The sequence below is a fragment of the Acomys minous genome (genome assembly GCF_964271855.1).
Source record: "Acomys minous genome assembly, chromosome: 19".
NCBI lineage: Eukaryota > Metazoa > Chordata > Mammalia > Rodentia > Muridae > Acomys > Acomys minous.
Window position 1 is genome coordinate 6,988,231 of NC_140499.1, and position 24,563 is coordinate 7,012,793.

Genomic DNA, 24,563 nt, shown 5'->3' on the forward strand with positions numbered 1-24,563 from the left:
CCCTTTGCAGGAGGCCTGTCTGTTCCGAGCCTTCTTTCTGGGTCTCTGCTTCTTTGAGGCAGTTTAACGTGTCTGAGAGCAACTCCCAGCAGTCCTTACAGATTATGTACAGGTGGGAAGACAGGGACCTACTGAATCTGGTCAGTATCAGGAACCTCCTGAAGCTGTTTTGAGTTATTTACTTGCCTATACCTTAAAGAGCTTCCCTCCAAGATGGAAGGTACTAACCTCCAAGGATGCATCATACTACACCCAGGAAGACTGAACTCCCAGTCACTGTAAACAAGAACTCTGCTTCCCCACATTTAACCTGGCATTCTTTGTTTGGAAGTCAATCTTGCACAAAAATGGAATTTTCACATTGGAGAGTTCCTTTTCTAAACTCATCTTTTAAGATTTGCACTCAGTATACAGGTACAATGTATTTCTCCTTAACTACTTGGCTCACAGTTAACCTATGCCTTCTGAGCATATTTATTGAGGACCTTGTAAATTATCACTGTAGTTTCAGTTAAGTAGAGCCATCCAGACTAAGGCATTCTTTCTTGCCTGTGTTTGTCTGTGTGTGTTATGTGATAAGCTAGTCTGTATGGTGTGTGTATGTGTCTTATGTGTGTGAGATGGGTGTGTGTGTGTGTGTGTATTATGTGTGGGGGTGTTATGTGACATGCTAGTATGTGTGTGTGGTGTGTGTGTATGTGTGGTGTGTGTGTGTGGTATGTGTGTGTTATGTGATGTGCTTGTGTGTATGTGTGTGGTGTGTGTTTGTGTGTATATGTGTGTATTGTGTGATGTGCTTGTGTGAGTGTATGTGTGAGCGTGTATGTGTGTATGATAATGTGTGTGTGTTGTGGTAGGTATGTTATGTGATGTGCTTGTCTGTATGTGTGTATATGCATATGTTGTGGTGTACTTGTGTGAACACACGTGCCAGAGGACCATCTTACATGTCACTCCTCAGGCACCAGCCCCCTTGTTTTTGTTTTTGTTTTGCGCCGAGGTCATTCCCAGGGCTAACATTCACCAATTAGGCAAAACCAGGCCAGTGAGCCCCAGGGCTTCACCAGCTTCAGCTCACTCAGGCCCTAGGTTACAGGAGCAGAGCACCACACACAACCTTTTTACTAAATTCTGGAGATTGAACTCAAGTCCCCAAGCTTGCATAGCAAGGACTTTCCTGACTCAGCCATCTCCGCAGCCCTATTTGTTTTATTTTTTAATATTTTTATAGCATCACACACTCACATACACACATCCATTTTAAAATGCATATCTCTGCTGGCTCTGGTAATTCACATCTGTAATCCTAGTACTCTCAGGCCTGGGAGGCTGCAGAAGGAGGCTACCATGAGTTCAAGGCCAGCCCGTTCCACGTTGTGAGGTGCTGGCCAACTTGGGTTGCAATCAAAAAGAAAAGGACAAATGTTTTTTAAAAAATGAAAAAAAAGATAGGTGTAACAGCACATGCCTTTAATCCCAGCACTAGAGGCAGGCAAATCTCTGAGTCTGAGGCCAGCCTGGTCCATAGAGTGAATTTCAGGACAGCTAAGACTACATAGAGAAACCTCTCTCAAAACAAACAAGCAACAAAAGATCTCTACTACTTATATAGTTATTATTCAGTAAACATCATCAAGAAACAAACTATTTCCAGCTCCACAGGTGCTCTCTGTTGCTCCCTCCACAGCTCCAAGCCCTTCCCACCCATGACCGGGATAATTACTGCCCCAACTTTCAAAGTCTTTTCTCCTGCTTTGGTTTGAGTACGATCTGTGCCCTTGGATACCTGTGGTAAAAGGATGGTCCCCAGTGTGGGACTGGAAGGCCGTGGAGCCTTTGAGAGGTGGGGCCTGAAAGGAGATAGTTGAGTCAGGAGGCACCACCATTAGATGCCTCTGAGGCTTCTGGAAAGGAAGGTCCCACAGGACACAAGGAACCAGGTTGCCGCAGATACACTTGACCATCTCAGCCTCAGCACTGTGGGCCAACACAATCTCTGTCGCCTCACAAAGGCTCAGATTCAGGCAGTGTGTGGTAAAACACAAACATTCCCTGAAATACTCCTTTCCTTCCCTGCACGGTGCCATCAGATGCACTTTCTTTCCCAAACCCTCACTTTAACTTGCCACTGTGGAAGACTAGACATCTGAAATCACAGAGGGAAGATCCTGTGTTTGGCTTCCTTTGTGCAACAGCATAGTCATGATGATGAGTTTCATCCATTCATGTCAAAAGCACTAACTGGTTTGTTTTCGTCACCCTCAAATGTTACATGAAAAGCTCAGAACTGAACTGCAACTTCTACTAGTGATGGCCATAGTGGCCTGCAAGCTTCTGGACACTGCTTCGATAATCCTGAAACAGCGCGGCATGTGAAGACTATGCATAATAACCAGAGCAGGACACATGGTGTGTCCATGACTAACACTCTCTTGTGCTTGGAGCATTCAAAATCCCGAGAAAAGACATGCAGTGAACTGTTGCTGCCGCCGCCGCCGCTGCTGCTGCTGTGGTTAGCAATTGGGTGGTGTTTCCAGTAATGTTTCAACTTCTCCAACTGAACCTCTATATGGATTGAGTGACAGCTCCTCCTGCCCCTTCTGCCAGCCCTGGCACTTACCCTTCTACTTCCTTCTCTGTGAATTTGACTTCTCTAAGGTGCTACCTGGAATCAAGGGGTATTTTTATCTATTTTTATCTTGCTTATTTCACTTTACATAATGTTTCAAGGATCACTCATGTTGTCACATACCAGATTCCACTGTCCATATTATATTATATTATATTATATTATATTATATTATATCATATTATACATTACATATTTTATATGTACACATTTTCTTTGACCACTCACTTGTCCTTTTAACATGAGTTCTTCTGACCTCTTGGTTATTATGAATAATTTTGATATGAGCATGAGCCTATGACGATCTATTTGAGCATCTTCTTCTAATTATCTGGAGTACATATTTAGAAGTGAAATGTCAGGATTACTTGTAGCGAATAGCCGTGTCACCTTTCATCACAGCCACCTAGGTTTATGTTACTACTGTGATCAATAGTGGCACCATCAAGAAGTGATCAATTCTGTTGTTTGTACTTAATATAAGAAATAATGATCCCCAGGCCTCCTGTGTGGAAAACACATGAAGGAAACATTCTCCCCAGAAATTGAACTTGACATTTGTATGTGCTTTACATGTCCAACTCCAGTGACTTAAGGATTCTGAAATATTTATCGATGTGTTGAGCTTCTAGCTGAATCCTGTATCAGGAACCTTTCAGATGCTAAAACTCGATGCACTGATTGCAGCATATATGCATTAAAGGGCAGGCAGAGGTGGAGAATAGGGCAACTCACACCATTGAAACGTATGAGGGTAGGACTGCCTTCACACACACCTTGACTCAACAGCACCACAGCTCTACCGTTTGGCATCCTCCGTCAACTTTATTCCTAAACTGCACCTTGTGCTCTCCTACCTGCGCCATGCTTTGAGTGCTAGGTGCTAGACAGCAACAGCAAAATGCTCAAGTATGTTCTATGTTATGAAATTGAGCCTCCCAAAGGAACAATGAGAAAGCCATCGACAAACTGCATTCCATGCACAAGGCTGAACTTGACTGAAGTTCACTACATCCTGCTTTTAAAAGCAGCTTTAAACCCCAGCATGTGGAGGCCAAAGCCCGTGAATCCTATGATGTGGGGGGTGTGGGGTCAGTCTGAATTTCAGGCTAGCTAAGAATACATGGTGAGACCCTGTCTCAAAAAAAATTTTTTAAGTGTGTGTGTGTGTGTGTGTGTGTGTGTGTGTGTGTGTGTACACAGGTATGTGATCAAAGGTGCCCAGAAGAGGATTCAGATCCTCTGAAACTGAAGCTACAAGCAGCTGTGAGCATCCTAACATGAGTGCTGAGAACGAAGCTCCGGTCCTGTGGAAGAGTAGCGAGTTCTCTTAACTGCTGATCCACTCCAGGCCCTGGACTCATCTTCAGAATAAGAGAGTGATTAGAGAAGTTTCCAAAGGTTTTATCTTGGCTTTTTTTTTTCAATAAAAAGGAAGAGGAGGAGGGAGGGAGGGAGGGAGGGAGGGAGGGAGTACTACATCCAGCTACTCACAAGTAACGACCATGCCAACCCTTACACAGTGGCTTCGGCATGTGCTGGTGCACGCACAGTGTTCTAGTCAATAGTGAAGGGATTTGCTGTGTTGTTAACTCATTCATTGCCTCAGGTCTGAGCAATTTCAGTATAATGAATCCCAAGTAGATTTGAGTAACTTCGATGTAATGAATCCCAAAGACCCAAAATAGCTGACTAAAGAAATTTTTGCAACCAACAAGGATTCTGAGAAAAATAGAAATGAAATGTATATAAAATTCCTGTGGGGTTACTTATCTTTCTAAAATTTATACAGGCTATGAAAGGAAACTTAAATACACCAAATTGGTCTCAGAGAAGTAGACCAGCAGCCTGAAGAGAAAATGAGGATTCTTTGGGATGGAAGCCAACTTTTTTCCTCTTGCATGTGTAATTCTGTAATTATAATGGCCCAAGGGAAAATACAATTTATTATGTAACAATCCATTATTCATATGGCTGGATAACACATCAAATGCAAAACCCAAAGTTTACTATTTGTGTTTTAAGTGGTGGGGTGTTTGCCTGCTTGCAGCTTGAGGAGACTGGGTCTCACTATATAGCCCAGCCTTGTCTCAAGTTTGCAGTCTACCTGCCCAGCCTCCAAGAATGCAGGGGTTACAGGCATGCACCCCTCAGATCGTCTGTGTCTTTAAAAGTAGAAAACGTTGTATTATTTATGAGGAAGGGCAATGAAGACAACGTAGCTGAAAAGTTGCTGCCTTTTGCTACTTTCTTGCTGATGTGAATTTGTGGAAAAGTTCCAAGCTAGAAGTATTGGCATTAAAAAGCCTACAAGATAAAACTCAGAACCGACTGAGGAAGAGGTAATGACGAAGTGTCGGCATTCGGAAGCACAGCAGAAGCTAAACTCTGAAACAGATCAGTAAAAAGGAGTCATATAAAACTCACACAGCCCCATCTCTCCCTGAACAATTGGGACCTTTAGAAATGAGATTTTGCTCTAACCCAAAATGTCAGAACATTTTGTTATGGACAAAGGGCAGGAAGATGACAGACTCCAGAAAGCAGAAGAGATGAAACTTAGAGCAAAGTAATGATGAGATGCAGATAGATTTGCATGTTCCTAGAGGAGACTTTACCTCCCTATGATTCTTTTTATTGCTTTTGAATATTGAGGCAAGTGCTGCTGAGATGGATCTGCAAGTAAAGATACTTGCCACCAAGATTGGTGAGCCATGTTCATTCCCTGAAACGGAACAGAAAGAAAACAAAACCCTCCGAGGTGTGTATGTGCTCACGTACACACACACACACACACACACACACACGTGAATAGATAAATAATTGTACATTTTAAAGGAAAAATATTATTTGAGGTGTTCATTCATGGTCTGGCAGTCATAGTTATGACTAGGTATCTAACAGAACACACTGATGATAAGGCACTTATAGTTCATACTCTACTGCCAGAGAGTTCAACTTTCATTTTACATATGTTCAACATCTACCACTATCCCTGACATATAGATGAGTCTGTTTGTCCACAATTGCTGTTTGGAGTTTCTGTTGATGCTGTTTTATGCTGTCGGGCCTTCTGGGGCACCATCTTTTGTGACCAGATGCCAACTGAGGTTTAAGTGAGAATGTTTCACACACACACACACCCCAACCCCAACCACCCCCCCTTTGCAGGCACATGTGTTTGAACATTTGGTCCCCACTAGGTGGTGCTGTTCGAAGTGGTTGTAAAGCCATTAAAAGATCAGATCTCTCAGGAAGAAATGGCATCAAAGAAATCATGTCTTTGTCCTCCTCCATCCTTTTCCTGTGTGGGATAAAATATGATCACATGGCTTCCTGACCACCAGGCTGGTCTCATGTTTCTACTGCCAAGCTTTCCCCTTTGTAATGGACAGTTTCCTTCCAGAACTGTAAGCCTCAATAAACCCGTTCCGCCCCTGAATTGCATTTGTCAGGGTGTTCTGTCCCAGCAACAAAAAAACAATTACTACAGTCTGGCTTCGAAACCAGGGTCTCGACCGGATCAAAGCTGCTATGCGCACTCTAGCATGTGGTCAGTGAGGACCCTTTGCACCATTAGCCCACAACCCAGCTGAGCTTGAGTTGAAATGCAAACCAGAATGATTCATCCCTACAGTCAGCGACAGAAAAGAAGCAACGACATCTCAGAAGCAGCAGACCTTTGTTCTCGTTTGCATCATTCAAAATTTGGAATTAAAAAAAAAAAGATGTGTTTCTAGATTCAATTGAATAGTGGGTTGAGCATCTGTCAGTTCCTTGGGGCACGAATATGACCGGAAAATGTGAGGTTGAGTGGCATTAGAAGCTGCCGGTAGGGTAAGAGGTGTCCTCAAGAATTAAGCTTAAGATACTGTTATGGGAATTTGAAGGAGATAACAGGTAAGAGTAGGGGAATTTGTAAAGACAAGTTAGACACCACTGAAAAATGGCAAAGCAGAAAGAGTGATTTGTGTTCTCCGGGGGGGGGGGGGGGGGTGTGAATGGACGACAAAAGTTCAGCATCAGGGTATACACAGGATGGCACAAGACAGAGAAATCTGCCCAAAGGATGAAAGATTTATACAGAAGATTTATACAAAAAATAAAATCATAAAACCCAGGAAGAAATTATGAAATGATACAAGCTTGCTTTGGAGACTGGGTCTTCCTGCACAGCCCTCAAGCTTGCTTCGCACCAATGCCTCTCTCCAGAGCACAGGGGCCATGGGCAGGCACCACCGTATGTAGTTTATCTATGTTTCGTAAAGTACAAACATTTTCATCCTTTATGAGAGATGGCAACGAGGCTGACTTAGCTGGGAGTCTTAGTTGCCACTGAAGCTCCTGAGGGAAGGTGTGGCAGAGATGTGGAAGGAGCCGCTTCTGACCAAAATGATGACTGTAGGCATAGAAGGGGGTGAGCTGGGGTGTACAACAGCACATTCCATTAGCATTTGCGATGCCATGAATTTGGGAAAGGCAAGTTAACAACAGACACGATTTTAAGTCAGAAAACGAAATGGTTGAACAGTGGTTATCATCATGACATCAGAAAGCATCAGGGGAAACAAGAAACTGCAAAGAGAGTGAAATCAGCTCTGGGCAGAATTTCCACCATTCGAGGCAGTTTTTGGGAACAACGAGCAGACAACGATGTCCTGGCAAGCACTGGGAAATGTGTGCTGAAATTTGGTGAAATTTGTAAGATGAGACTGCAGCACTCATCCTCCATGTTTTAGTTAGAACGAATAGGAAAATTCACAAGAGTAGAGAAATCCCAAGAGTATGCTAATACAGACGGTGTCAGTAAGGCACAGGAAGCTTGGGGAATCACTGGAGAAAGAAGAATCAGTATATGTGACTTAGTCTTCTGGCTTGCCTTCTAGTGCTGTGATAAGCACCAGACCAAAACTGGGGAAGGAAGGAGTTAATTTGGCTACAGTCCATCATCAAGAGAAGTCAAGACAGGAACTCAAGGCAGGAACTGAGTAAGGCAGGGACCATGGAGGACCAACCACTGCTTACTATGATCTCCATGGCTCATTCAGCCTGCTTTCTTATACAGCCCAGGACCTGAAAGTTCCACCATTCATAATGCACTGAGCCTTCCCACATCAATAGTCAAGAAAACAACCTGCAGGCCTGCGGATAGGTCAATCTGATGGAGGTATTTCCCCACTTGAGGGTCTCTCTTCTCATAGCACTGTGTCTGTGTCAAGTCAACAAAAACCAACCAACACACGTTCTTTTCCTGTTACTATGTAAAACACCCTGACAAAATCAACTTAAAGGAGGAAGGGTTTATTCCCACTTACACATGAAGGAAGTCAAGGTGGCAGGAGCCCAAAGCAGCCGATCTCGTGATATTCACATTCAGGAAGCAAAGACCGATGAGTGCATTTAGTGCTGCTCAGCTCCACATAGGCCAGGATCCCAGTCAGGAAACGGTGACCACCCCACCCCACCCCACCCTCAGGAGGCAGGCCACCACCTCATTTCAAATAACACAATCTAATCCCTCACAGGCACACCCAACTGACACTAACCATCACAAAATTTAAAAACTGGAAAGAAGAGACAGACAGAGAAAAATTAGTTAGTTATCATCATCATCATCTTCATCATCATCTCACAAACAGCAGTGGAGAGGGTCAGAGAGATTCCATAACTTCAGCAGCTGATTTGGCAGTGCTAGCCTTCCCTCTGCACTGTATTTCTGATTAATGAACAACTATTTGAACCTCTTTTTCTAAGCATTAGCTATCTTCTATCTAGTAAGAAAAAAACAGAATTAAAAGATATGATTTTGCAGGAAATGAAATCTTCATGATTTCATGGTAGAAATTTTTAAAGAAGATGCTTTCCTAATGATCAAAACTTAAACCCACGTCATACCTGCAAACTGATTTGTATAATAAATTCTGTTATAGACTTTTAAATTTCATTTCCAGTGGTGATAAACTGTAAAGGGATGCACTAAATGGACCTCTTTCTGCCAAGTATTCTTGACATGACCAGAGCAAAAAGGACTTTTTTTAAAGATCAATTCTACCAAAGGACAATATAACCTGATTAACTTTCTCATCCATCAGAAACACAAGAATTTCAGACGCAGAAGCTTATGCACAAAGTTGAGGTAAATTCTCACTCAGATTAGTGTTATATGAGCTTCGCTCCTTGGGAAGTGTGTTGTCACATGGGGTCACAGACTACCTGCCAGGCCACCTTCACAGACTCTGCATGCAAATGGAAGGACAAGCAAAACCTAAACCGTCATTTACATTCCTTTCTAAAGTGAGCAGTGTGTACGATGGGTCTAATCACATTTTCAAACTTTACCTGTAAATTAATAATTAATTCAATTGGACACATTGAATGAGACATATATAGACGAAAAAGAGCCCAAACACACTTATATGTAGTCAGGTTGTTATTAAGTTGGCTCTGGGCTAACTTAATTTTTCTAATCTATCTAATCACCTCCCATGGTAACACGGGTCTCTTCTTTATCCAACAAAAATACCGGCAAGCCAAACCCTACGAGTGTCCCTGTTTCTGTTTATCATGTCCTCACACGTGTGCCTTGTTTTGGCAATAGCACAACCAAAACACCGAATATCAGGGTATTCAGTGTCCTCTGCACAGAAACCAGTGATCAGCTGGAAGAGCATCCTCCTGGCAGCACGTGACTCTGCTACGAGTGTTCAGAAGACTGAAGTTTTTGAGAGGGATTTCTGTCTGAATCTATGGATAATCTATTCAACTATGTAACTGTTGTTTTTTATTTTCCCAATGAGGGCATGAGATGAGAGCCGTACGGTAGCTTTACAAATACATGGCTTGGGCTGAGCCAAGATAGTTTCTATCTAACTACTCCAGCCTAGGCCTGGAAGCTTCTAGCCTCCGTAGAATCTAATCTTCTGCAAGCCCAGACCTGGAAGGCTTCATCTTCCAGCCTCCATCTGCTAACCTAGAATGTTTCAGCCTCAGAGACTTACTGCTGAATAAGCTCACTCCTTCTAGTTCTTTCTGAACTCTGGCTGGCTGGCTCAACTCAGCTGTGCTGGCTCAAACTCCTCTCCAAGCAGACTGATTCAAACTGGCTTATCTTGGCTTCTGAGTAAATTCCTCTTTTTGGAAAAGATGAACTCCACAAACTGAACTGCAGTGACTGCACAAACCAACCAGAACTAAAGGATCTCAGCTGAACTCAACTGCATTCAACTAAACTGCATCAAACTAGACTTCTCTCTCTCTCTCTCTCTCTCTCTCTCTCTCTCTCTCTCTCTCTCTCTCTCTCTCTCTTTCTCTCTCCACTGTTATTAAGTAGCCTCTCCTTCCTGTCTGTTCTTTTTGGCAATGTCCTGTTTCATACTTACTCCGTCAAATCTTTCTCTAATTCATCACTTTGTCTGCCCCTCAATTAGACATCACTGCTTGGGATTAAACGTGTGTACTAAGGGCATGTCTGTATTCCAGCTGGAGGTATTAAAGGTATGTGGCATATCCGCATTCCAACCTGATCACACAGACCTAGAAGGTCCTTAGATCTGATCCCCTGCCCGAGCAGCCATGTTCCTTAATTAAAATTCCTCTACACAGCTAGATGACTGGCCAGCAAGGCCATGAGTCCACCTCTCTCTACCTCCCCAGCACTGGGATTTTAGGCCCATGCTACTGCACTTGGAAGTTTGGTTTGTTTGTTTGTTTTTTAATGTGGATGCTGAGGCTTGAACTCTGGTCCTCTGCTTGCATGGTAAACACTTTACCAACTGAGCCATCTCCCCAACCCCCATTTGTAATCTCTTGAAAATCCAGTCTTATAATCTGCAGGGTTAGTGGAAAGATAAACCTTATCCCCAGCGTGTATTGAACAAAAAGGGAATCTTCATAAAGCACAGGACACAGAAATACCAGGTAAATATCAGTCCTCATAAAGACCCCAATCATCCAAGAAAGACTAATTGGGCTCTTTGAGTTCTGTGGTTTAGTTTTGGGAAGAATCAGAGTATATTAAACTATGTAATGTATGAGTTAAATAGATTGCCAATAAACTACTACAGCTTTCATGGACTGTAATTTGGGAAAGGAGGTTCTGTGGAAAGGCTCTGGGCAGCTAACACATGTGGAACCCAGAGCAGGGTTCCAGGAGTGGGAGATGATGATCCATGTTCAAGGGTCCGGAGCTTCAGGCATCAGAACCCAGCGTGGCGGGGCACTCAGAATCCCAGCAATGCTGGAGCAGGAGGACATGAGTTCCAAATTGGTGTGGACTGTGGGGGAGACCCTGCCTAAATAAATAAATAAATAAGTGACTTCCTAGCAAACATTTCGCTGAACATGAGCAAAGGGGTTGTGGAGGATTCTACAGATGGAGCTGGGATGCACCATGCCTATCATTTGCTAAAGAAACATTACCAATAAAGAGAGAAAGCTGGAACCGAACCATTTGATTCTGTGTGAAAATTCCAAGCTATTAGAGATTGCTGCCATCGCTCTCTCTAGCAGGACTCAGCAGGGAACTTACTCAGCCTTACTGTTCACCCATCACCAACTGAGAAGACTTTTTACAGAAGGTGTACTGCCCACAGTAAGGATGACTGGGGCAAATCTGGCCTTCAGAGCCCAATATGACCTTCATTACCCCAAAAGTAGCACAGCAGTGAACAGACTCTCCATGGTGGACTGGCTGTGGGCCTCAGTCCTTGCTGCGACTTCCAGACTGCTTCCATTGGCTAGTCAGCTCCCGCATAGGTCCCTTCACTTCCTAATTCCGAAGGAGAGGCGACAACATCAGTCATAAGGACAATGTACACACAACATTTAAAACACTGCCAGGAAGAAAGTCATCTCCAGCTAGCAGCAGCTCTTCCAGCCATGGAGAATGGAGCTCGCTCTAGAGCTGCGCTCCCAACACTTGGGTGACTTCCGGGTCTGATCGCTACAGTCGAAGCTACTATCGTTTAACTGTGGTTTAAGTTAGGATATAAAGTAATGTGTGTCATCGTGCTGATTTAAACATACCTTCCTCTTTTTGTTATTGGTGCTTATTTTATTTATCTTCCCCCTCCGTATCCTCTCTCCCATCCTACCCTCTGCTCCCTCACCCAAACCTGTACCTTGCTCTTAGTACCTCTTACTGTAGCCTCTCTCTTGCCTCAGTACCCCAGCTTGCTAGAACCCATCCTCCTCACTAACAGACCACCTTCTGAGGATGTACATCAGTTTTCCCACGTGTTTGTTGATCTCTTGTATTTCTTCTTTTGAGAACAGCCTGCTCAAGAAAACTGAGGGGTGGAGGTTAGTGTTTAATTTTTGCAGGTCCTCACATGTCCTGAATATTAATTCTGTCTGATGTGTACTCAGGGGGAAAAAACTGTCTCTTCGCTCTAGCTATTGTTTGCTTTGCTTTGTAGAAATCTTTTCATTTTGTGCCATCTCATTTGCAGGTTTGAGGGTTATGTCTTGGGATAGCGGAGTTCTCTACAGAAAATCCTTGCTGTGTCTGTTCTTGAAGTGTTAGCCCTGTTTGCTTCTTGCAGTCTCAGAGTGTCAAGTCTTTTTTCTTTCCAGACAGGGTCTCACTGTGTAGCCCTAGCTGTCCTGGAACTCACTACGTAGACCAGGCTGGCCTCGAACTTGGAGACCTGCCTGCCTATGCCTCACAAACCCTGGGGTTCAAGGCATGGGATGCCACTGCCTGGTGAGTTTCATGTCCTACATTAAGCCTTCGAGGCATGTTGAACCATGTTTTCTGAAAGATGATAAATTAAGTTTTGTGCTTGTGCATGAGGAGAGCCAGTTTTCCCAGCCCTGTTTACTTTAATTCTCACTCAGTAATCTTCTTCTATCCTTTTATATGACAATATTTCCTTAATCATCATCTAGGAATCAAAAATCACACACAGAGAGGAAAATAGTCCCTTGTATGAGATGATCCTGGATGTCTATTATTATGAGTGGGGAAAGATGGCTGTATAATCTGCTCACTGCTTATTACTGTGCTCCATGTATATTCATATAACTAAGGAAAACACAATACAATTGTATATATTATCAGCTTATACTTTTGATGCACATAATTTTACTTGGCACGTTTAATGTTTATATTTATCATTTTTCCAAATACAATACCTAAAGGGGAGGAGGGAACTGAAAATGATAAAACTGCAACAAAACCTCCCACTTCTTCCCGTGCTGTTTTTCAGACACCCAAGGACTCCATGTCCTGCCTCAGACAGCCGACTGGTCATGTTTTCCTCCGCAACAGTATCTGTTGACACTTGGGTTCAAAAACAAAGAAGACGGGAAATTTTTGGAAAAAGTGTCAACTAGGAAGCTGCCTACCTTCACAGGTGATTGATCCTGATTGTACTACAATCATTCAAAATGGGGCCAAGGCCAGGAGCCTGTCACAACACACCAGCTCGTAGAAGGGCCTAAGTATCCAAAAATGTTTGGTTACAAGTCTCTTGTAATCTTTCTAATTTTCTTTGTAGGTTGATTAAAAACACATAGAGTGCTGATTTCAGGAGAGCTTCCTTCCTCAGGAGCACACTGTACCCTGTCACGGGTGCTTACTATCTCGTTCTAACATTCCATCCCCAACACCATAGCCCCTGCCTACCATAGCCACCAAGAACACAGGCTTTCCAGTCTCGGAAAAGGACCAACAGCCAAAGGACTTGCCCTACAAGCATGAGAACCAAAGTCCCTATTCCCAGAATCCCACAGAAATGCTGGGTGAGCTTAGTGTGATTCTAGCCATGGAAGGAAGGGATGGGATCACCTCTGCAAGTTGGCTACTGATTGCACGCACACACACACACACACACACACAAGTCACATGCACATACATACACACATCTACACATAAACACATATGCACTGGAAAAATAAAAAAACAAAGACTATAGTCTTTTATCATTAATCAGCAAATGTGAGTTTGTCAGCATGACTAGTCCCTGAAATCCAAAATATAAAAATGACAACTCCAGGTCACCTGGACTAGCTGCTGGCACATTAGCATTTGTTCTGCCCTCTCTCAGATAACTGGACAGGAGCTCACATCTCCTGAGGAGCATATAATCTGATGGCACTAAATAATTCTGGTTCCAACTTTTAAGAAGATGCTTACTGGAACTGAAATCTCAAACTTCCAGGCCGAGTTCATGAGCAGGTTGAACTGGTTTCTTGTGCTGTGAGCACATCATTAAGTTTGTGTTTTGTCGGAGGCAGCACCCTCTGGGGTTTCTCTCCACCTCAAGCCGCATTCCAAGTCAGTGACATCTGCACACTTGAGCAGCACCTGAGTGGAAAAAGACAAGAATCACACATGTCCATGACAACATTTTTTCACAATTCAAGACAAACATATTCTGCCAAGAAGCATGAATTGTCACAGGTTGTCTCTTAGATCTCTCCATCAAGAAAATGAATAAATGTCAGTTTCTAAGAGGTTATGGATCCTCTGCCTTTCTCCTCATAGACCTTTTATTGTTACACATACAGGCTAGGATGGGACTAGTGTCCATACTAAAGATTTTGTATCTGTTACTATTGAGATATCTGTTTATAGCACTCTGAGATGGAATTCTAAAAAAATATATAAAAATTTATTGTTACAATTTCTAGAACATAAAACTCCCTTCTCCCTGCTCACCAGAGAAGACACAGTGAGACACATGGAGATGGTGGGGAAGCGAATCCTGCCCATCCTGGACTTTCTCCGAAGCACACAACTGAACGTGCGTATCTGATGGGTCTTTTTCCTTTGTCCCATGTGTGAACGTCAGAGATTTCTAAGGGTCTGTAAAGATGAGGGAAGAAACATTAGAGTGGTTTGGTTTGGTTTGCTTTAGTTTGCTTTGCTTTGGTTTGGTTTAAAAAGATACACAGAGAATCACACTCCCAAAACCAAACAAATGTTAGCTAATGGTTGCGTGCCTTCTCCATCCCCACACATGTCGCAGTGCTAACCCATGGGCCTGAGTGTTTGTCAGACGAAAGTCTCCTCGCAGAGGTTTCCTTCTCCGTGCCTTCCTACCAACTACCTCAAAGCTGCCATGAACTTTTCATTTCAAATCAAAAACAGCATGTTAGCCAGCACAATGCTCTCCCAAGCCATGTACTGAGCCATTGAGCAGTACTGCCTCACCTTACACAGGAATTCAGCATTGCCATCTCGTGCCCACATACCTGGTCACCAGCAGGACGCCACTCTAATCACTGCTGCAGAGCTGTGCATGGCCTTCAGATGAATGACGTCATCCTTTTCCATAAAGCAGCAAAAGTGTGCTCTTCCCCCTGTCCTACACCCTAATATGCCCTAAATGTGACGCAAATTCCTTGCTGTTCTTTTACAACCCGTATCTTACTGTACTGAAAGTACATAAAGATAACTTATTATTAATATATATAAAGGCTGAGGATTTGTCCTCTGTTAATGTTTTTCAAAAAGCCTTTAGTTGGAAATGTTAAGGAATCTTCTTACAGCTTTTGTATTGTGTTTGATTTCATGTCCGTAGGAGGAGAACCAAGGGGGTCGTCCTGCGCAGCTACTTAACATCTGCTTGGCAATTACTTGCTCACTAACATCAGGCAGCGTTTTAGGAAAGCTATAAAATGTCTAATCTAGTTGCATGATTTGTAATTGTATATATTACTTTTTTTTTAAGTACAGCGTTAACTGACTTCCCTGCCGCAAAGCCCCTTCTCTCCACAACTGTGTTCCACTCAGTTACTTCCTTCTATTTCTACTGGCGAGGAATCCATCTTTGTTGCACTTGGTTCAGGCTGTTGTGCCCAAATGCTGTTGACCCAGTGGGTTCAATAGTTGATATTTGTACAGTCCTGTAGCAATTGCCCAAGATCAAGATGGCAGCCTAATGTGGTTCAGTTAAGGGTGTTCTTCCTGATTCTCATAAAGTTGCATTTTCAGTTTCCCCACAGGGCTCAGAGAGAGGCAGAACAGAGGTCAAGCATCTCCTCTTGTGAGGTCACTCATCCCTCCATGACAGGCTGGTCTATGTTGCTTCCTGTTGCCCCCACCTTCACAACCTCATCTCACCCTAATTACCTCACACACAGGCCTCATCTGCAAACACGTTCACACTGAAACTTGAGGTTGAACATATGAGCTAGGGAGTGGCATAAACATTCGGTCCACAACAGTCTCATCAATAGTGCTACAAATTTTGAGTCTTATTCATAATATCATAATCCCTTACATAAACACAAACACACGACACACACACACACACACACACACACACACACACACACACACCTCTTCCCATCCTAACTAAAACTTCACACACATCATCACAGTCATCATCAAGTTATTAAAACAATAAAGTCTTCACTGCCAAGAGTCATCACATGAGCAAAGCTGCATACGACGGTAACTTATTAGAAAGCATTTCCACATGCTGTTAACAAGAAGTTTTCAATGGTGTGTTTGAGTTCATAGTGAATGTATTTTTATCTATGAGACATCAAATGCCATTCACTTGAATAAGCATACATCGTCCATGTGTTTGCCATGGTTTGTGACTAGGGTAAAACCAGGTATTTCCCATGGAAACTTGAATTGTTTGTGTTGGTTTGGGTTTTGTTTGACAAAAGGGCTGTTTCATGGCCCTTTGTTTTTCCTTGTATATCTTGTGTGCTTTAATCTTTCTTCCCATATGAGGGTAGCACTGGAGTCTCATCAGCCTTAAATCCTTTTCCTTCAATCACTGATTTGCTCAGCTCCCCACACACAGGCAGGACCTGTGTCTTCTCCAGCCACAGAGCAGACCTACTGTCCACAGGAGGGTTGGCCTCAGGCCCGCAGCCTCAATGACCACAGACTCTGACCATGAGCTATTAGTGCCATACACGTCTCGCCATAAAGGACCCAGCACCCCAGGCACTGCCACTGTAAGAGCGCAACCGACACCTGGGGCAGCATATCTGTCTCAAAGAACCTTGAATTTCTCAGTCATTTTTTTTTTCAGTTTTTTTCTTTTCCTTTTTTTTTATTATTTTATTAATTTATTCAGATTACAACTCAATTGGTATCCCATCACGTGTATCCTTCCATTCTTCTCTCCCTTCCGCTTTCACCCTATTCCCCTCCCCTAGGTCTAAGACCGAGAGGGACCTCCTCCCCCAGTATATGGTCATAGGCTATCAAGTCTCATCTTGGTAGCCTGCTTATTCTTTCTCTGAGTGCCACCAGGCCTCACCACCAAGGGGAGGTGGTCAAATATGGGGTACCAGAGTTCATGTCATTCTTAATACAGTGACTTTGCTTGGCCACCAAGGCCAAGATCCATCTATTCGGAGCATCCAGCTTTACATAGAACCCTAATAGCTAAGAAGGATGCTCTGTGTCATATCCTCAAAGAGATTTTCTTAAACTCACTTTGACAACGTTCCTTAATGTAAGTGGCTTTGCAGGATGAAAATAATATACATTACAGTTTTAGTATTCATTAGGACACAGGAGGCCAAAAAGACAACATTAATCTTTAAGATAATGCTATGACCAGAAGCCAGTTATATAATTTTATGCATTATCACACTTACATTGTCACATAAATGATGATAAATATGTGTTGTTTAAATAATACTTAGACAATGCCAAGAATTCTTGTGATATTTTCCCTAAACATATTAAATAGTAACCTGCCTTATAAATAGGAGATATACATCCATCACCTTTAATTGGGACAAGGGTAACATGACAGTGCATTAAATTATATTAATATAATAACACTAAGTTATAATATCATTGCGATGTTCTCCCTGCCTGCTTTAAGTTTAAATTTTCCTACAGTGAAATAAGTGTGTGTTTTGTTCTCCACAAAATAAGTATATGAAAATTGCATAGTAATACACCTTCATCAGAAGCATATTAAATATAAAGTGAGCGAAACAAAAATTCTAAAGCTTTTCCCTAAATTCTTGTACCTGTCATAATCAAGACATTCTCTTAACTCAAACACTTTTGAAGTGAAACAGAGAAGCCTGGTTATACAGTGCCCTGGCCTGCCGGGTTTTGACTAATGCTCGGGAGGAAAATTTTTCTGTATAGGGACAGAACACAAGACACGAAGAAATGGGGGCAAGTCTGGATTCTGATCAAGCCCCCTTTATTGAAAAATTTCACAGAGTTTTTATAAAGCAAAGGGCAGGGAAGCATATTGCTATGGCAACCCAGATGCAGGCTATCTCAAGATGCGAGGAATCCCAAACAGGTCACAACGTCCTGCCACACTTACATCATTTCAGTGGCACCCCACAATCTCTTTCATTTTGCCAATGAGGAAACTGTTCATGGCTTGGGGGTAATAAATCACACTCACACCGCTATGGGATTACAAGATTGGACACGAGATAGGAACTGGGATAAGTTATCCCACCATTCTTTTATTAAGATATTAAAATTTTTTTTAAATAATACAACATGGGAATTCACTCAATATTTGGAGTCAAATGTTATCTAATTTTTGAAATCCTTTATATTTGAAGGTAACCTTTAATGTTATTAACTCAAAAATGTTAATGTTTAATGTCCAATCCTAATAATCTAAGATACATATTGTAAACATATAAATGTCTACTCTCTCCACACGTCAGTATCCATTCATCATGGCTTTGAAAATGGCAAGAATATATTCTCCTTAAATTGTGTTTCTTTACAGTTAACTTTAGAAACATTCACACACAATAGTAATTAACAATGATTTTCTTTCCTTGTAACTCACAAGGAAACACCTTCAAAACCACATTTTGTTAAAGTTTCGGTACTAAAGTATAGGAAAAAATTGGACTACAAAACTATTGAAAGGTTAAATTTTCTTCCTTTCTTATTTCTAGTACCACTGCTATAACTTACAGGGCAATATACCCAACACAGTGAAAAGAAAAATAATATTAAAAAGAAAAAGCTACAACCAATAAAAGACCTCAGGAATGTACATCTAGTTGACACTGCATTGCATGAATCAATAGCTGTGCTTTTTGTAAACTGTGGCTGTGATCGTCCTGAACAGGAAGATTTCCTGTTTAAGCTGCAATAACTTTTCAGACTGTGGATCATTGTTCCTTCTGTGGCTGATCTTACAGTTCCTCTAACGCATTTGGGCTGACTGTCTCATAGCAACCTGCAGCTTTCTCCTGCTAGGAACCGTAGCCTTTTTCTGATGTTTTTACAACCTTCAGCTACTGCACCCACCACTTTTACCACCAGATCCATAGTCACCACCATAGGGGCTGCCTGAGCATCCTCTGCCAACACTGGCCTGCTTCATGGGTCCTTAACTGATCTCCATTGTCCATTATAGGGTTACCTCCACCAAGATTTCCTCCTCATTGTAACCATCAGATCTTCTTCTTCCACCACTTTCTCCACCACCTTGATTTCCACAATCTGGTCCATCACCACCTCATCTGCTACTATAACGAGGACCAGGACCATAGCTGCCACCATCACCTCCACATCCATTATGTCCACCATCACCACCTCCACAACAACGTCTGCTCTTCTACCAAAGTTTCCTCCAAGACAAAAATCACCTCCAATGTCTCCACCAAGAGCCACCAAGGCCTTGTTTACAAAGGGCCTTTCCCATTTCACACTCATGCCTGTTAATAATGTATTCCTATGCCAGGCGGTGGTGGTGCACGCCTTTAATCCCAGCACTCAGAAGGCAGAGGCAGGCAGATCGTTGAGAGTTCGAGGCCAGCCTGGTCTACAAAGCGAGTCCAGGACAGTCAAGGCCACACAGAAAAACCCTGTCTCAAAAAAAAAGGTATTCTTGAAAAACAATCTTATCAACTGTACCACTGTCATCAAAAGTTACCAAAGCAAATCTCTCTTTTTCCCATTTTGCCTATCTTCCAAAACTTAAATGGTTTCAATCTTGCCATACTTTTCTAAATAGTCTCTCGGAATATGTTCCTCTGTCTCTTCTTTAATACCGCCAACAAACATTTCCTTCACTGTTGAATGAGCACCGGGCTTTACCGAATCTTCTCTAGAAATGGCTCTCTTTGGTTGCACCACAACCGTCAACCTCGGGAGGATGAGCACCCATTGCAGCATCCTCCTCTTCAACACAAGAGTAGGTCACAACACCAAAGCCCCTAGATCTCTCACTACCACACAGCCTGGAAGTACACCCCATTTCTCAAAAATGTTCTTTTAGGCTATCTTGCGGTTTCAAAGCTCAGGCCACCAATAGACAATTTCCTCGACTATTCTGGTCCCTTTGATCATAACACAGGTACACAGAATTAAAAGGAAAAAACCTTGGAATGAGCTCCAAAGTATATATATATTTAAAAAATTGTCCCGTCCAGCAGGACCAGTAATTACGGGGTCGCGAGGGGAGCCATACCTGAAAAGATGGGACGAGAAAGAAGGAGGCGAGACCAAGTAGAACTCCTATCAAGGTCTTCTTTATTGAATCAAAAGCAAAAGCTTATATGGGGTGGAAGCAGGAGCCAAGCAGTAGGGGGTCTGAGAATGTCTCCAGGTGATCTCAGCAGGGGAACATCCTGTGATTCATCTTGAAACAATTCCTATCTTACTTTAGCTAACTATCTCTTGGAAAGTCCCGAGCCAACCCGGCTAAACAACATCTGCAGAGGTCGAAAGGAGGAGGTTATGCAGAGGTCGAAAGGAGGAGGTTATGCAGAGGCTGAAATAAGGAAGTTATGCAGAGGCTGAAATGAGGAAGTTTAGCTTTGGAATGGGGCATCAGAATTTTGCCTCAGCCAGTAGATTCTTTTAGCCTTGAATGACCCTGGGCTGGCTCCGGACATCTGCCCCTTCTTTATTAAATAGAAGCAGAGAGAGAGAGAGAGAGGGGGGAGTAGAGGCCTGACCCTCCTGAAGATGGGCGTTGCGTTAAGAGGTCACTGCATGGCCATTTTTTCAGGTCACACATGTCCCCAACCTCCCAGACGCGTTTGCGGAGGACAGGAAAAGGATAGTAACATCCTTTATGCACGTCAGCCTATATGCAGTCAGGCGTGCTCCTCAGGAACCTACCGAGGTGTCTGGCATGGTTCCCTGCAGTGCTTAGCCTCGCACCCTCTCAAGCGAACAATCGACTCAGGCCCTTAGGTTTCAGCTTGTTGAAGTCGAGGCCACTTTTAGCCGCATTATCAAGGACGGCACAGTCTTCTGCCTCGGGGTCAGGTGGTTCGAGCCTGTGGTAATGAACTTCCACATGGGTGGGTCCCTGTATGGCAGAGTCTATTCGGCGTTTGACAAAGTCAGTAATCTTTCTGAAAGCCCATGGTCCAAAAGATATTAGTAACAAGAACCCTATAAGAGGTCCCAGCAACGAAGGAAGGAGGGTAGTCAGAAGAGGGGAAGCAGAAAACCAGTTTTTATACCAGGATTCAGCTCTATCTCGCTCCCGCTTGCGATTTTCTAGACTTTCTCTGACCTTCCTCATGCTATCTTCTACGATCCCAGTTTTATCGGTATAGAAACAGCATTCTTCTTTGAGTGCTGCGCATAATCCCCCTTGTTGTAAAAACAGCAAATCTAGCCCTCTCCTATTCTGCAGTACCACTTCTGCAAGGGAGGAAAGCGAATCCTTTAAAGCTGCCATAGCAACCTGTATTTCAGCAATATCCTTATCTATGGCTGCACTAAGCTGGTGATAGTTTTGATTGGAGATCACTAAAGATGAAATGCCCGTCCCGGCCCCGACAGCCCCGAGCCCCAGTAGAACCGCGATGGTTGCGGCTGTAATGGGCTCGCGTTTGACTCTGGATGGTGTACCCGGAGGAGTCCAGAAGTTGAGAAATTCATCTGTAGAATAAACTGTTAATCGAGGAAGTAGCTGAACAAGCACACAGTAATCATATTGTTGTAGGAAAGGCTGTACCACGATAAACGGGGTTAGGCCAGTGGAACATGCCAAATATGTATCATTTGGGGCTACCAGGTAGGTGGAGCCACCACTGACCTCAAGGGTCTGATTACACAGAGGAGAAATAACGGAGGGTAAACGCATCCTGGGTCCCCTGATGCAGAGCCCCAGGCCTGAGACTTGGGCCAGGGTCATGCCTTCCCTGGCCTCTGGGTTCCAGCGAACCAGGGAGGAGTCGTTAGTAGCAGTAAGATTGTTAAGGATAGCAACACCCTCATAAAAGGGTGGGGAAGCATGATAACATAACCAACAATCATCTGCAAGGTTGGGACGAACAGCGTGCAGGGCAGACCAGGATTCATTAACCATGGTCAGGATAATATTAACAGAAGGTGAGGGACCGGGAGGTACGGTGGGTTGAAACAGGGTGGTATGGGGTGTACCAGTGGCTGTTGGGTGGCGTGAATCAGACCACAGGTTCTGTAAGACCTGATTTGGGCCAATGGCCACCGGTTTTGAATTGGGAATGGTCTTGAGTAGTTTAATTTTAAAAGTAAGGCCAGGATCATATCCAACTGTATATAACCTAAGTCCCCACTCTAGGCCTCGATTCTCCCATGTGGCTTTCTTTCCTTTGTCAGTGAAGGTAATCACAAGGGGGTTGCACCAATTACTACAGTCACGTGTGCCAGAGGGGTCAACTGTCTCTGGGAGATCCTTTCTTTTAACAGTTATATAATCCCAAGAAGATGAAGGTTTCCAATAGGTATCTCCCGTAGTCTCACATCCCCAAGCGGCACAGTAAAAGTCACTAGAGAAGCGGCATTTGTGACCCAGGGAGCGATCTCTGTGTCCCCCGGGACACACATAAATGGGTATTTCTCCCAAAAAGTACCTGGGCACTTGTCCATCACATCCTGCTTGGACACCCTCAGGCCGAAGATCCAGTGGCTTATCTTGGGGCATATAATAGGAGGGGGTTCCCCAGGCCTCGCTGGCTCCCAAGGCCAGCATACATAAGTCCACTTCCAAAGTAGGCCACGGTGTTTGATGAGTGATAGAGGAAGAGGAGTTAACAATGTCCCTTTCCTCAAATAAGAATAGGGTCGGGACCCTGCCACCGGGAGGTGAATGGATCTTTCCATAAGGCTTGAGCATAAGTCTGAGAGGTTGTACCATGCCATAAGCGATCCGCTGCTGATCTGCGATTTTTGTCTAGGGTAAGGAAATTTAAGACAAAAAGTGCATGGCACAGAAGGGTTTTGTTATTGCCCAATGTGGGGAAGAGTGTTCCCCCTGTACCTTGTAATTTCAGCAGCATATTTTTAAGCGTTTGGTGAGCTCGCTCGACAATTCCCTGTCCCTGCGGGTTGTAGGGAATGCCAGTAATATGTTTAATGTTTAATTGGGCACAAAATTGTTTAAAACTGGCGCTGGTATATGCAGGTCCATTGTCTGTTTTGATAGTTCTAGGCTGTCCCATGACAGAGAGGCAGGTCAGTACATGGTTGATGACATTTTTAGTGGCCTCTCCTGTTTGAAGGGAGGCGTAAAGAAAGCCACTATACGTATCAATGGTAACATGGACATATTTTTGTTTTCCAAAAGAGGCAACATGGGTAACGTCCATTTGCCACAATTCGCCTGGGACCAGTCCTCGAGGGTTGACCTCGAAGTGGGCTTCGGGGAGAAAAGTCAAACAACTCTTGCAATTATGAACTATCTGTCTAGCCTGTTCTCTGGTAATTTTGAACCGCAACCTAAGGGTGTGGGCATTAAGATGGTGGAACTCGTGGGCCTGTTGGGCTTGGGAAATTAGATCAGAGGGATAATCTTGAACCTGAATAGACCCGACCATCTGGGTGGCGGCATCAACTAACCGGTTTCCCTCGGCAAGAGGTCCAGGGAGTCCAGAATGAGCCCTAATATGTCCAACAAAAAAGGGTTTGGTGCGCCGATGGATAAGGCTTTGTAATGCTGCAAATAATGGGGCAGCATTAGTGGTAGGTTTTATGTGAGGCACTGTTTCTAGCAAGGGGACCGAACAGGCAATGTAGGCGCTGTCGGTATATAGGTTAAAGGAATGGTCTGGGAGGGCTGTAAATACCTGTATTATAGCATATAACTCAACTAGCTGTGCCGAAAGAAAAGGGGAAGACACACGAGTGGTTACTCCATCAATGGAATAAGCTGCTATACCATTAGAAGATCCATCCGTAAAAACTAAACTAGCCTGGGAGATAGGGGACAATTTCGTCCTTTTAGGGAAAATAATAGGCGTTTTGTAAAGGAATTGAAGCAACCTATCGGGGGGATAATGGTTATCGATTTTGCCTTGAAAATCTATGCAATTAATGGCCCAGATATCAGAATTGATAAATAGCCAATTAATCTGAGCTGGGGTATAGGGGAGGATCAAAATGTCAGGGTCTTTTCCAAAGGTTTTTCTCGATTGTAAGCGGCCATCCTTTATGAGCTGGGCCACCAGAGATGGGTAGGTGGCAAGAACCTTAGACGATTCCGAAGGGAGGTGTACCCAGTAAAGGGGGGCGCCCTGCCAAAACACCCCCGTGGGCGTAAAAGGGGTGGGAAGGACAATGAATTGTAAGGGTTTAGTAAGGTCAAAAAAGGAGATAGTTTGGTTGTTAATGGCAGATTCAACATGAGCTAGGGCAGCCTCAGCCTCTGGGGTAAGAGCTCGTTGAGAGGTGGGGTTAGAGTCTCCACGTAAAATGTCAAAAAGCGGTTTTAAATCCCCTGTAGTAAGTTTTAGATAGGGTCGTAGCCAATTAATACCACCTAAAAGGCGTTGGAAATCATTTAAGGTATGAAGGGAGTCTTTTCTAAGTTGCATTTTTTGGGATAAGACTTTATGAGGAAAGAGTTCAAATCCTAAAAATAAATGAGGAGGTTTTAATTGAATTTTTTCAGGCGATATTTGAAGGCCTAGTGCCTGAAGGCAACAGGTTAGCTGTTGTAAGGCATTATATAGGGAGCGAATATCAGGGCCAGCTAGTAGTATGTCGTCCATATAATGTATAAAACAAATGGAA

At 43.4% G+C, this 24,563-nt stretch overlaps 1 protein-coding gene across 3 annotated transcripts in view; it reads left to right on the forward strand.

Annotated features, from left to right (window-relative positions):
- The window catches only part of SPATA16 (spermatogenesis associated 16), a 324,224-nt gene that overhangs the window by 251,574 nt on the left and 48,087 nt on the right, over nt 1-24,563 (forward strand). For all 3 annotated transcript variants that reach the window (XM_084769323.1, XM_084769325.1, XM_084769324.1), the window contains 2 exons: nt 12,838-12,984; nt 14,264-14,376. In XM_084769323.1, the coding sequence (XP_084625449.1) occupies nt 12,838-12,984; nt 14,264-14,376 (260 nt within the window). The remainder of the gene's footprint in view (nt 1-12,837; nt 12,985-14,263; nt 14,377-24,563) is intronic.